This window comes from Myxocyprinus asiaticus, chromosome 3 (assembly GCF_019703515.2).
Source record: "Myxocyprinus asiaticus isolate MX2 ecotype Aquarium Trade chromosome 3, UBuf_Myxa_2, whole genome shotgun sequence".
NCBI lineage: Eukaryota > Metazoa > Chordata > Actinopteri > Cypriniformes > Catostomidae > Myxocyprinus > Myxocyprinus asiaticus.
Window position 1 is genome coordinate 23045477 of NC_059346.1, and position 13700 is coordinate 23059176.

Genomic DNA, 13700 nt, shown 5'->3' on the forward strand with positions numbered 1-13700 from the left:
GGAAACATAGAAAAAACATGCTTCTTTTAGACGTGTTAAAAATTACAATGTAAAAAAGACATCTGTGTGAAAATGTAGGTAGGAGGTTAAACATTTTATTCTTCTTGGGTTTAACTCTTTAAGCTCAGAAGGTGTTTAAGGTGTTTTTAAAGATTTCTCGTGTCAGTGACATGTCCAAAATAAAAGGCTTATAACTCTACAAAAAAAACAAAAATAAAGAGAGTCAAATGTTTGGTATAATTTTAATGAAAACTTTTCACAATTTTTAATGAAATAGATTATGATAAATTAGCCTAAGAAACAACTGAAAATTCACACAAAAACCTGAGCCAAAAATGAACTTTTATTCTTATTTTTCTGATTTGAAATTGTATATCTCAGTGTGTAAAATTGGTAGCTCCGAAAAACTGCTTTTATTTTGTTCCTAATCATGTCACATGTAACGAAGTAACATTTTTTTGTTGATACGACAAAGCAATCAAAAGTGTAGCATTACAAAAATAATTTATCCAAGTGTCCAAAAGCCTCTCCAAACAAACAAAACAATAATTGTACATAAGAACTAATTACACATGCAAATACAACAATGACTAAAGGTATGCTCTCTCTCCAAAGCATGCAGGCATGAGTAATGAGATCTCATTTAGTGTCATTTGAGCCATAATTGACTCTACTGTATGTTGTGTACTTGACACCATCTCCTGGTGGCCATATGTAATTAGAGTGAATGATCCTCTCTGCCCATATCTGGATGACTTCCACCTCTGGTTGCAGCAATCTGAATCCTAATACGATTGGATTAGCGTTTCATGACACTGGACCACGTACTACATCATTTCCGATGAAGTCATCTGATCCAGGAAAGCCAATGTGTTTTTAGCCAGATAGCACATTATGTGCTGTGTGCACACTGTGCTTCATGTGCATTATCTAATTATCTATGCATCCGATTATGTTGTTTGTGGGCTCGCTCTAATAGGAATCCCCTCCTCCAAGTAATGGTACATGATATTTTATGTTCAGCTAATTTTTCATGAAGTTATAAGTGAAAATGTGGCATATAATCTGCACCTGTTTACATGTAACATGTATGTCAAAGACATATACTTAGCTATTACTAGCTATATTTTTGTCTGTGCATAAACAGATAGGCTGACCGTAGTCTGCTCTTTGAGAGCTTTCCAATGACAAATAACACATGGCTATTTGATCAGTTTGATGTTTTTACCTATTACAATAATATCTACAGTGCAAATTGTTAATAAATTATCAAAACAGAACACTTCTAATTTGACAGTAAATTTCAAAGCACTTGTTCAGTTTTGTTCATAATGCCCACATGCATTGTAAAGTACAGCTTCTAAGCTTTAAAACGAAGCCTATTTTTTTGTCTTGGTCAAGACTTTAGTTATTAATATTTTGATAATTATTTTTTTCTTCCATGGAACACAAAAGGAGGTGTTAGCCAGCATGTTAGTCTCAGTCACCATTCACTTTCATTGCATCTATTTTCCATAAAATGAAAGTGAATAATGACTGAAGCTAACATTCTTCCCAACACCTCCTTTTGTGTTCCATGGAAGAAATAATTTATTTTTGGATGTATTATCCCTTTAAGGTGTCCTTCATTCTATGAAAGACATCTTACCCATCATTATGTCTTTCATAACTGTGTGCAACACCACTTCCTCAAAGATGTTCTCCACCAGAATGAAACGAGAGAAATCCTCAAAGATCAGCTCCTGGAAATGAGGGAGTTCCTGTAAAACATAACATAATGATAATTATTTTATTGCCCATACCAACAAGCACACAAAGCCCAAGATATCTGTTAAAGACTATCATCTGAAAACATTACACAACAATTATTTTATACAAACATCTGATAAACATCTAAGAGCAGATTCACATATAGTACATTCCAAAGACATTTGCTGAATGTTGGCCTATCATATGAAAAAGAACATTGTATAGACATATTGTAAATGCTCTAAAAATGACATATTCCAGATGAAAACACATACATGGGAGTTTCTAACTTTATTAGATAATTTTTTAAAACACCATACTGCTACGAGAGAAGGTCTTACAGCAGAGCATGATGGAGAGAGCTGTTTCAGCATGTAGGGGATGAATATCTGGAGAAGAGCCTCTCTGAAAAACTTCTTACGAACAGTGCTGCTATCGTAGTCAAATTTCTAGAGATGACAAGAGATGAAATCAGTATAAATTTACAAAAAAAAAAATCATTTAAAAAAATCCCCCTACTGGTACAAAGATATCTGATAGGGCAGAAGGACCACTAAAAGTACTGTTTCACCTTGATGACACGATCCTGGCAGCGCTGGATGGTTTTGCAGAGGTCTTCTCCTTCTTGGCCCTCCAGACTCTGGTGCAGGAGCTGCTCAAATGTGTACACTGCATCATCCATTTGCTGCGTAAAATAAATGGATATATCTTTAGTAAAACTGTGGGAGGACTAATGCAAATAATTTTCATAAAAGGTGACTGGATCTACAAAAGGTCAAAAAAAAAAAAAAAAAGACTTCATGATCAAATACATTTGTTTGTTTTTTTAATTACCACACAGCTTTCACAAACAACTACAATTTACTCCATGTTACTCCATATTGCCACAAGAGGGCATATTCTACCACACAGCAATGGCATTAGTCTTGTTTCTCCACTCTCTATGCGGTGAATTTCTGTTCATCCGAGTCTGTAGTAAAAGTTTATTTTAATGATTATAATCAGTCATTTTATGTAATTCTGGTGATTCAAAAAAAATATACATATTTAACATTTGCATTTAAGTGCTAGCGCATGATGGTACAGCTTTCTCATTTTGTGCTCTCAATCAACAAAAGCTGACAGCAGTAATGAGTCAGTGTTTAACAGTAAACTGCAGCTTTATAATTTGGTGACCAAAATGAGGTTTACATGTCTACCACAACAGTACATTCCCCCTCAGGGCATCTCATTTCATACACAACAACAAAACCACAAACCAAAACCCAAGCGGCACACTGATAAACACAAAGCACTTTTTTGCACTTATTTTTATACTTATTCGAACAAGCTGCAAATTAAGAAACCATCTTGATGCATTTCTCTTGCATAAACTGTCACGGTCCTGTCACTCTATCAGTCTGGAGTTTTGTCTGACAGGACCGTGGCATCATCGTCCCATGTCTTGTGTTTCGGTGTCTGTTTTTGTGCGAGTGCACAGTTTTGGTTGTATTCCCTGCCGTGCACTCTTCGGTTCATCTTGTTTCATGTCAGGAGCATGGTGTCTGGATCCTGACTTTCTGTCTGGTTCAGTTTCAGTCTGTGTCGGGATCCGGACACTCGTGCTCCATATCTGTCTGTTATTGATGTGGGTGCATCGCACTTACAGGTGCATCTCAATAAATTAGAATGTCGTGGAAAAGTTCATTTATTTCAGTAATTCAACTCAAATTGTGAAACTCGTGTATTAAATAAATTCAATGCACACAGACTGAAGTAGTTTAAGTCTTTGGTTCTTTTAATTGTGATGATTTTGGCTCACATTTAACAAAAACCCACCAATTCACTATCTCAAAAAATTAGAATATGGTGACATGCCAATCAGCTAATCAACTCAAAACACCTGCAAAGGTTTCCTGAGCCTTCAAAATGGTCTCTCAGTTTGGTTCACTAGGCTACACAATCATGGGGAAGACTGCTGATCTGACAGTTGTCCAGAAGACAATCATTGACACCCTTCACAAGGAGGGTAAGCCACAAACATTCATTGCCAAAGAAGCTGGCTGTTCACAGAGTGCTGTATCCAAGCATGTTAACAGAAAGTTGAGTGGAAGGAAAAAGTGTGGAAGAAAAAGATGCACAACCAACCAAGAGAACCGCAGCCTTGTGATTGTCAAGCAAAATCGATTCAAGAATTTGGGTGAACTTCACAAGGAATGGACTGAGGCTGGGGTCAAGGCATCAAGAGCCACCACACACAGTCGTGTCAAGGAATTTGGCTACAGTTGTCGTATTCCTCTTGTTAAGGCACTCCTGAACCACAGACAACGTCAGAGGCGTCTTACCTGGGCTAAGGAGAAGAAGAACTGGACTGTTGCCCAGTGGTCCAAAGTCCTCTTTTCAGATGAGAGCAAGTTTTGTATTTCATTTGGAAACCAAGGTCCTAGAGTCTGGAGGAAGGGTGGAGAAGCTCATAGCCCAAGTTGCTTGAAGTTCAGTGTTAAGTTTCCACAGTCTGTGATGATTTGAGGTGCAATGTCATCTGCTGGTGTTGGTCCATTGTGTTTTTTGAAAACCAAAGTCACTGCACCCATTTACCAAGACATTTTGGAGCACTTCATGCTTCCTTCTGCTGACCAGCTTTTTAAAGATGCTGATTTCATTTTCCAGCAGGATTTGGCACCTGCCCACACTGCCAAAAGCACCAAAAGTTGGTTAAATGACCATGGTGTTGGTGTGCTTGACCGGCCAGCAAACTCACCAGACCTGAACCCCATAGAGAATCTATGGGGTATTGTCAAGAGGAAAATGAGAAACAAGAGACCAAAAAATGCAGATGAGCTGAAGGCCACTGTCAAAGAAACCTGGGCTTCCATACCACCTCAGCAGTGCCACAAACTGATCACCTCCATGCCACGCCGAATTGAAGCAGTAATTAAAGCAAAAGGAGCCCCTACCAAGTATTGAATACATATACAGTAAATGAACATACTTTCCAGAAGGCCAACAATTCACTAAAAGTGTTTTTTTTATTGGTCTTATGATGTATTCTAATTTTTTGAGATAGTGAATTGGTGGGTTTTTGTTAAATGTGAGCCAAAATCATCACAATTAAAAGAACCAAAGACGTAAACTACTTCAGTCTGTGTGCATTGAATTTATTTAATACACGAGTTTCACAATTTGAGTTGAATTACTGAAATAAATGAACTTTTCCACGACATTCTAATTTATTGAGATGCACCTATATGTCATCTTGGCAGCATGCACTCACGTCAACAGTTTGTCTCTTGTGAACACAGCGCGTGTCGGGCTCACTTTGTTGCGCACCCGGGTTGCGAGATGTCTTCGAGATGTGCTGGGGTTCGGTCACTTCGGTCTAAGGTGTCGGGTGTGTGGCCGAACCCTTGCACAGGTGTCCTGTCTTGTTTTTGTCACCTGTTGCGTGCATCACGTGGTGTTTGCATCGTGATGTATGCTCAGGTTTCGTTTAGTGTGAGAATGTGTGGCATTGCTTTGTTTGGCGTTGCAATGCATTCTCTCCTCTTGTTTGTTGGTTGGCATGGGCGTATATTGCCTAGTTCATCCTTGTGGGAGTTTTATGTTGGATTTTTGTGTTTTATATTTGTATTAAATAAACCTTTATTTTTCACTATGCATTTGGGTCCGGAGCCTCTTATTCCTGACATAAACATCATAAAAATAGCTTGAATTTGTGATAAATATTTGTACTTTGTTTTTTAGTTTTACTTGCCAGTTTTACAGCCTGTTATTTTTAATAGACATTATTTTGACTTTGTTTCTGTTCTGCTTCAAAGATGACTGACCTCTCTAATTAAGATTTGGGCTCTCTGGACAAACACGGAGGGGCTGGAAACGTCAAACCGCTGCTGCAGTCCCTCTAAACTCAGTGTCTCCACCCTCTCATAGCAGCTCTGCATCTTCACAGGATGGAAGGCTAGCATAGAGATCTTCTCCATGTGCTGGACAACAAAGACAAAAGAGTTGAGACCACTGTACCTAGTGGCTGAGAGACCAGCCAATGACCAGCTAGCTACCAAACTGGTCTCTGAGATGGATCTTCCAGCAGGATAATGCATCAAGCAGCCTATTGGAAACTGCAGTACACAGGTGTATGTATATACAGTGTGAAAAAGTTATATTCAGGAATTCAGTTAAACTTTTCATATGTACAGGTTGTCTTACTTCTCCAAGTTTTTCCTTGTTGCCATCATTGAGAAGGTTCTTGCTCATATCCACCAACTCCCTGAAGAACAAGTCTCGCACCTCAAAGAAACCTCTGCTGGTGGGTTCCATCAAAGCTTCCAGGATAGAGCTGATATACGGTTGGATACTCACCTTCAGAAGCTTGTCTGCTTTGGGCAGAACAAGAGCTACAGACAAACACACAATAGTCTTTCTGTTTGTGACACTCACTTTAAAGGAATATTTCACCCAAAAATGAAAATTCTCTCATCATTTACTCACCCTCACACCATCCAAGATGTGCATTACTTTTTTTCTTCTGCTAAACACAAACAAACAAAATGTTTTAGAAGAATATCTCAGCTCTGTAGGTCCTCACAATGCAAGTGAATGGTAACACATAAAGGCAGCATAAACGTAATTCATACAACTCCAGTGGTTTAATATAAGCAATGCAATCACTTTGGGTGAGAAAAAGATCAACACTTTTTTTTACTATAAACTAATAGATTTATAGTAAAAAAGGACTTAAATATTGATCTGTTTCTCACCCACAACTAACATATTGCTTCTGAGGACCCAGAGTCTTATGGATTACATTTATGCAGCCTTTATGTGATTTTTGGAGCTTGAAAGATCTTGTCACCATTCACTTGCACTGTATGGACCTACAGAGTTGAAATTCTTCTACAAATCTTTGTCTGTGTTCTGCAGAAGAAAGTAAGTCATACAAATCTGGGATGGCATGAGGGTGAGTAAATGAGAATTTTCATTTTTGGGTGAACAATCACTAAGCTACAACAAATAGACCTCGCTAAACTGTACTGCGAGTTATGACCAAAATTGTGTCTCTTCGACTTAGATCTGTCCTGTGACAGATTTGGTTTGACGCAACTATGTTCAGATTCAGAGAAAATGGAGTGAGACTGTTATAATCTACATTTGGCTGGACAATCAAAAAACTGTGATGCCATTTTTTCTCAGTTTCAGTGGTGGCACTGTTACTGTGGTTTAGCTTTGAAGGGCAATATAGATCTATATATCTTAATCCCAAAATTATTTTTTGTACACATGAAAGCAGTCACCATAGAAGCAAACAGAGCTTTATGAGTCTTTGATGGTGTCTTGTGTAGCATAAACATAACATGCTGTTGCAAAGTTTACTTGGATTGTGAGAAGGAAAGAAGTTGTTTCAGTGGTTTCAGAAGCACAACCCTGTATATATGTCATCCTTACTCATTAATAACACTGGAGGTGACAAATTATGTCATCCTTTCTTTTCAAAATTCCTAGAAAATGCTGTATACTTCCTTGGAAGTGAATAACCAGAAACCTGATATGGCCTGACATCAGTAAATAGTCGGAGTTAATTTATTTCCTTGATAAGTAAAAAATAGTTAAATTAAAGCTACCTCTGATTTTGCTGGTCACATGTTCTTTGGAAGAGATGATCTGGTCCATGTCTGTGCGGATAGTGTTTTCCAGTGGGGGGCTACCTGCTTCACAGCTCTGCACTATTGCTTCATACTGCGCTTGAGTCTGGCTCTGAACCAGCCCATACACTGCATCTGATATCTGACCACAAATAAGATAGAAGCCATTTTAATACATCCAGGTCATTGTAGAATGTCTGGTAGAATTTGTTCAGGAGCTTATTCAGTACATTCAGTTAGTAATAACACCCTGCTTTTAGGATAGAGCTATACTAAATGGCTAAAAATGTGTGTACATCCAAACACCACACCCATATGTGCTTTATAAGCATTTAATTTCAATTCAGTTGAAACTAAACAGCTTCTAATCTTATGGGAAGGATTTCCACTACACATTTAAACATGGCTGCAGGGATTTGCTCCCATTCAGACACAAGAGCATCAGTGAGGTCAGGCACTGATGTTGAGTGATGGGGCCTGGCTTGCAGTTGCTGTTCCAATTCTTTAAAAAAGGTCTGGACTTCCACACCAGACTCGGTTATAAAAAAAATAAAAAACAAATAAATATATATATATATATATATATGGACCCTGCTTTGTGCACAGGCTGGAACAGAAAAGGGCCTTCTTTAAACTCTCGAGAATGTCATGCCGTAGCATTAACAAAAATTAATTAAATTACTGGGATAGGCAATCCCGTTAATTAGAAGGGGGTGTATACATACTTTTGGCTATGTCGTGTCTTGGCGGTATAGTTACCTGCTCGCTTTGTTTCACACTCTCAATTATGGGGAATTAAAATGAGCAGAATAGAGCGCAACAGTGCCCATCTACCTTTTCAGCCATCTGGGTTTCCCCAAGTATTTTCCCCATAGACTTTTCATAAAACCCTTCATAAGTGTTGTGAGCCATGAACCAAACTATCCAGCTCAGAGATAAACCACAACTTCACAAACTTTGTTTTGAGGCAAAAAAATATTTGAAAATCAGACAAAAAGACAAAGGTACAAGACTGTGTACTTACGTCTTTCATGAAGGCACGCACTTCAATCCCATGAAGCATTGCAAATTATTTAATTGAATAAAAACAATGGGAATACTGTATGTAAAACTATTGGTTTTAAGTTGCTGATTATAGGTATAGAAAAAATATATTGTACGTTTATTGCTAAATATTCCGAAAGGTACAAAGTAATTTAAGGGTGAAAAGACACAGAATCGATTACGTCATACACAATGCGTCATTTTGCGGGCTTGGTTGGCTGCAGTTCTCTGATTGATTAAGCTTTCTCTGCTGGACCATGGGTAATGTAGTTATTTACCATGAATTCCACTATCAAACACTATGTTTAATCAATGAAGTTGAAATAAAGCAGACTGATGGCTTCAACAAAAGCATATACCATTGATAAACAACCTCAGAGCTCAAGGTAGGTCTGTCTTTAAAGGTTTATAAGTTACTGAAAATCAGTTCATCTATGGAAAAATTAATGGGATTTTTACTTCCGGAACCAGAGATTTGCACTCTATAAAAGCTGTTCGAATTCTGCGGAAATGTGTAGAGCTTTTGTTAGAATTCTGGAACTAGTAAAGCTTAAGTGCATGACATACCAGCATCCAATTCCTCTGTCTCTCATGCATTTTGCCCTTCAGTTTGGGGGTGATGAGGTCTTTCAGCTCAGGGAGGAGGGTCTCCATCACTAGATTGGCAAGGATCTGTGAACACAATCAGAAAACAACAGATTGAAGAGACATGAGGATTGCACAACCATAGCTTACCAGTCTTCTTTTAAAAGCAACATGGCAGTCATTCCTGAAAAATCAACAAAATACAAAAGACACAAACAGTGTGTTTGTGTGTGATTGTATGTCAGAGCCAGAGTAATTCTAGTGAAAAAAAAAAATCTTTTGAGTGCCTTAGAGATAACAGAGGAAACCCGGCCTGCCTGGTGCACACTACAACTTTACTAGTTCCATAACGGTCTGGATGCAGATCATATATCATTCAACCAGTTACTGTTTTATATCAAAGGCTAAGAAAAATATCCTGATGTAACGTCTATTATTTAGCTAGGCATATTATGAACATTGCTAATCCAAACCTTAAGAATCTGAGAGAAGAGTAATAGTTAAAAAGAATTGTCAAAGTCACAAGACACTAAAGGAGGCACTCCTACGACTTTCACACGATGTCTCTTTCTATTTGTTTCTCTCTCTCTCTCTCTCTCTCTCTCTCTCTCTTTTCAGACAGAAAACAACACTGTTAAGGAACTCAGCCAAGGCTCCTGTGAAGCTGCCAACATCATCTGATCCCAAAATAACAGTTCAAACTTGACATGCTACATTGTTAGCTTTATACTTCCAAGTTATTTCTTTCAGATATCTGATATAAAGCCGTTTAACCAACCACTGTATAACCAAAGCATGAAGAATAAATAATTCAAAAGCACAATGAAAAAAGATCAGACACCATGTATGCCAAAGTAGAGTTAAAATCAACATTTCTCACGGCTGCCTTCTCTGCTAAGGATACATGCAATGTTACCTTAGATTTTTGGTCAAAACTAGGTATCTTAGGAGCAAGCATAATTAAAATGCCTATGTTTTGGAACACCCTTCACATCTGGAGTGCTTTTATGATGCCATAACATGTTGCATTCATAAGAAGCTCATCAGGTTTTTCAAACAGAACCAATGAGTGTGTGCGTTTTACCTGTTGGGGCATCCCACACATCATATCCCAGGTTCCATAGTGTCCATGAGCCTGTCGATAGAGTCGCACTGTGTCTGTGAACGCCGGGGTCTGAACCTTACATTCTTCAGATAATCCTGAACAAAAGACGACAGCATTACCATCACCATCATCAACATTTTCAATTAACAACAAAGCCATACAAATAACAAAACGATGTGTTATTTTCAACACATTACCAAGAGCCCATTACCATGGCTAGTCATTTCTAAACAAAACATCATCATAGCATTGTACAGTTCCTCTCTATTTAGAGAAGTGAAAAGAACAGGTGGCAAAAATGGAAGAAAGGTCATCATCATATGCATGAACACGATCAGATTTTTACCATTAAACCACAGAACACAAAATCTGCTTTGGTCACCCTCTCAACAGGAAGCATTGCATCATTAGTTACCACGGTAATTCCCTAAACACTGCCATAGTCACCATAGGATACTAAAGTGTCATAAGGATTATGTAACTAAATAGAAAGTTTTAAATAGAAGAATAGAAAAACTATTAACTGCTGCTATTTTCTGAGCTCAGAGAGTGGAAATGCAAATCTACATATGGGTAAATGAATAAGGGTCCAAGAAAATGAAAAGTCTTATAGTTTTATAAAAAACACATGCATGAATTCTTCTAATAGAACTAGAGTATTATTTGAGCTGTAAAATCGTTTAAATCATCGTTTCTCAATCGTTTTAGGCTTACAGCATTACATCGTCCTGTTAACAATGTTGTACAGTTGTATACAACTTTACATAGTAAAGGTTAGTAATCGATTTTATCATGTTAGCACACATACGGTTGACATCTTGTGGCTATACTTTAAAGCATTTAAATGTTTACGGATTGGCTACTTTCACTTCCACTGTAAGTGTCTCACTGTAACCCAGATTGTTTTGTTTGTTTGTTTTTTAATGAGGGGCAAGTCGAATTTAGTTTTTGCGATGACCAACATAATGCCACAGATGCGGTTGATTAAGCTTAGCTTTTACCGAACCTGAAATATCACATGAGTAAAAACCTGAAGTCCCACATGAATGCCTGAAAAAGATCAGCCTCCTGTACAACTCTTACAATGAGAGGAAGTTGGAGCAGGCAGCTGTGTGGGGGCTGGAGGAGCGCAGGCAGGAAGTCCAGCACTCCACATCAGCACAGCATGAGTTTTTGCGAGTGCACGCACACATGGGCAAGTGCGTTTCTGAACATGTGGGGAGCACCAGAGAAGTTTTATGCAAATACAATCGTTACGGGTTGCTTATTCTGGTGCAAAACAACTCATCTCAAGTCAGTCCAGAAACACCAGAGGATCAAAGACCTTTCACTTTCCACTGAGAGAGATAGAAATGAGGGTGTTTTGTGAAAAATTCATCGTGCCCTAATACCACTGACACAAATGAGCTGTTAAATACCTTGCACAACATGAGACCTAGTTTGGATAAGGCCAAGCTGAGTTCAAACATTCATGATCAACATTTTTATCCCTTTCAGTCATCATGTCACAGGGTGTAAATACTTATGGTTTACTGTTGAGGAATTCAAATTATTCCAGTAATTTCCTTGTATTTTACCAGTTTCTGTCAGGTTGTCCCTCAAAGCCCTTTACAATGTCATTCGATAGGCTTTTAAAGAGTAACTGTGTGCCTGGAAACTGAAGAGATTTTCAACCACCTGGACTTAATTCATTAACATGCTTGTAAACCTGTTCAGTTGCCCAATAAAACCTTTTTCCAAGACTGACATGTACCAAATACTGTACATTTTAAGGCAGGGCTCGATGAAAATCTTGCCAAAATTTCACTAGTGAAACCACCAAAAATAATTCAGTTTTATTTTTGGCAACGTATTTTACATGCATCAGAAATAAAATATTCCCTTTTTTTTTTTTTCACTTAACATTAAACTATTTAACTATCCGAAATCCTGCTGTAGCTCGATTAAAACTGTGCATATAAATATACTGCATGTTAGCCAAATAGATAATGTTACCCTAGTGACTTATTTAAATCAACAGAATTTAAACAAAGTTCAATACAATGCTCAAAACATCATACTAAACCAAATGTTTAAGTCTACAACAACACATTATCAATTAACTTAAGATATAGTGAAAATCTCATAGGGCAAATGATAGTTCTGACAAGTGCCCCAAAACTCATTCATCCTTATTGTTATGCTGTGTAAAGCTGTCAAGTCTAGCTAGTTTGCGCAGTCTGCCTCATGACTATAAATGAGATATCTTTCATCAAAGTTAAGCTTTGTTCCTTGCAAAATTTGCAACCTGACCAGGTGCCATTTTAATCACTCCCATTTAGATCCCAGACATTGGATCTAAAAAGCCTCTCTAACCCAAGCCAAAATCACACAGGGTAAGATCAGAGGAACCTAAATTAATTGCAGTCACATACCAGACTTTACTGGGCCGCCCATCCAAACAGATTGCTCATGACAGCATGGTTCTACAGAAATCAGGCCCAACATGCCAGTATACTTACAGATGTGTGCAGTATTTATGGTAAATAAGCATGGATTGTTTAGACAGCCTTTGGATTAGGAGGCCTTAAACATTGCACATGTATATTATGCACTTCCAAAAGCACGCTTAGACTTGCCAGGGTCTAGCCCTGATCTAACACTGTTCATGCATGCTTCGGTTTACTGCTCTGGGCCTCAAGTCACAGAATAACACGATCTTATTGGAGCACGAACATGTTCCTGTACCCCAGAGTTCTGCCACTTTTAGGAACAGTAGATGAGCTTTTACAGTGTTTCAAGCTAAATTCTTCTGTGTACTTAGCATATTGAATTACGTCACATTTAGCTCTTTGAGGAGACCAGACAGAAAACACTGAACAGCCACAATACCAACACCATATCAGACACGTGCCCGGCTTTTGTTTTCAGTTTAGCTGCTTTAACTGCACTATTTGCCATAAAAGATTTCTTTTGGAGCCATCCAACATACATTTAGCTAATGAAGAGACAGAGATTAGTGTACCTAACATGTCTTATAGTTTTTAATTGTCTATTCTTATATGGACAGCAAGGAAATTTAAATAAAATGGAAAACTGCATAGTAGTTAGGATAGCAAAATTAATATGGAAGACTGGTAATATGGCTAATAATAATACAATGATTGGCACAGTGTTTGTTTCATGTGTTAGGCTGTTAAATCACACTTCTGCTGTTTATGCATTTACAAAATTGTCAATTCAGCCTATGTCATGTTAATAATTTAGCATATTGTTGGGCCTATGAAGATCACAGTTATTACAGGGTTCATACAGGCACCACTAAATGAAAATCCAGGACTTTCAAGTACTCTTTCCAGCACCAATGTTTCATTTTTAAGGACATCATACAAGTGAAAAAAAAATAAAGTCAGAATCTAATACAGTAATTTCAACATTGCATGAACAAATGTATAAAATATGTAAACAGCCAAGAAAAGTAACACACTAAATATTTATAGTATGTGCAACAGCCTATATTATTTTATAATTTATCAAATATATTAATTCCACATTCTATCAATTAATATAATGGTATGAAACTGCATGTATAATGATGATTTGAGCAGTCACTGATTGAA

At 37.6% G+C, this 13700-nt stretch overlaps 1 protein-coding gene across 4 annotated transcripts in view; it reads right to left on the reverse strand.

Moving 5' to 3' along the window:
* The window catches only part of LOC127418959 (protein Niban 2-like), a 34533-nt gene that overhangs the window by 2955 nt on the left and 17878 nt on the right, over nt 1–13700 (reverse strand). For all 4 annotated transcript variants that reach the window (XM_051659912.1, XM_051659924.1, XM_051659934.1 and 1 more), the window contains 8 exons: nt 10081–10196; nt 8979–9083; nt 7347–7509; nt 5935–6122; nt 5556–5711; nt 2321–2434; nt 2091–2198; nt 1649–1760 (listed from right to left, as the gene is read on the reverse strand). In XM_051659912.1, the coding sequence (XP_051515872.1) occupies nt 1649–1760; nt 2091–2198; nt 2321–2434; nt 5556–5711; nt 5935–6122; nt 7347–7509; nt 8979–9083; nt 10081–10196 (1062 nt within the window). The remainder of the gene's footprint in view (nt 1–1648; nt 1761–2090; nt 2199–2320; nt 2435–5555; nt 5712–5934; nt 6123–7346; nt 7510–8978; nt 9084–10080; nt 10197–13700) is intronic.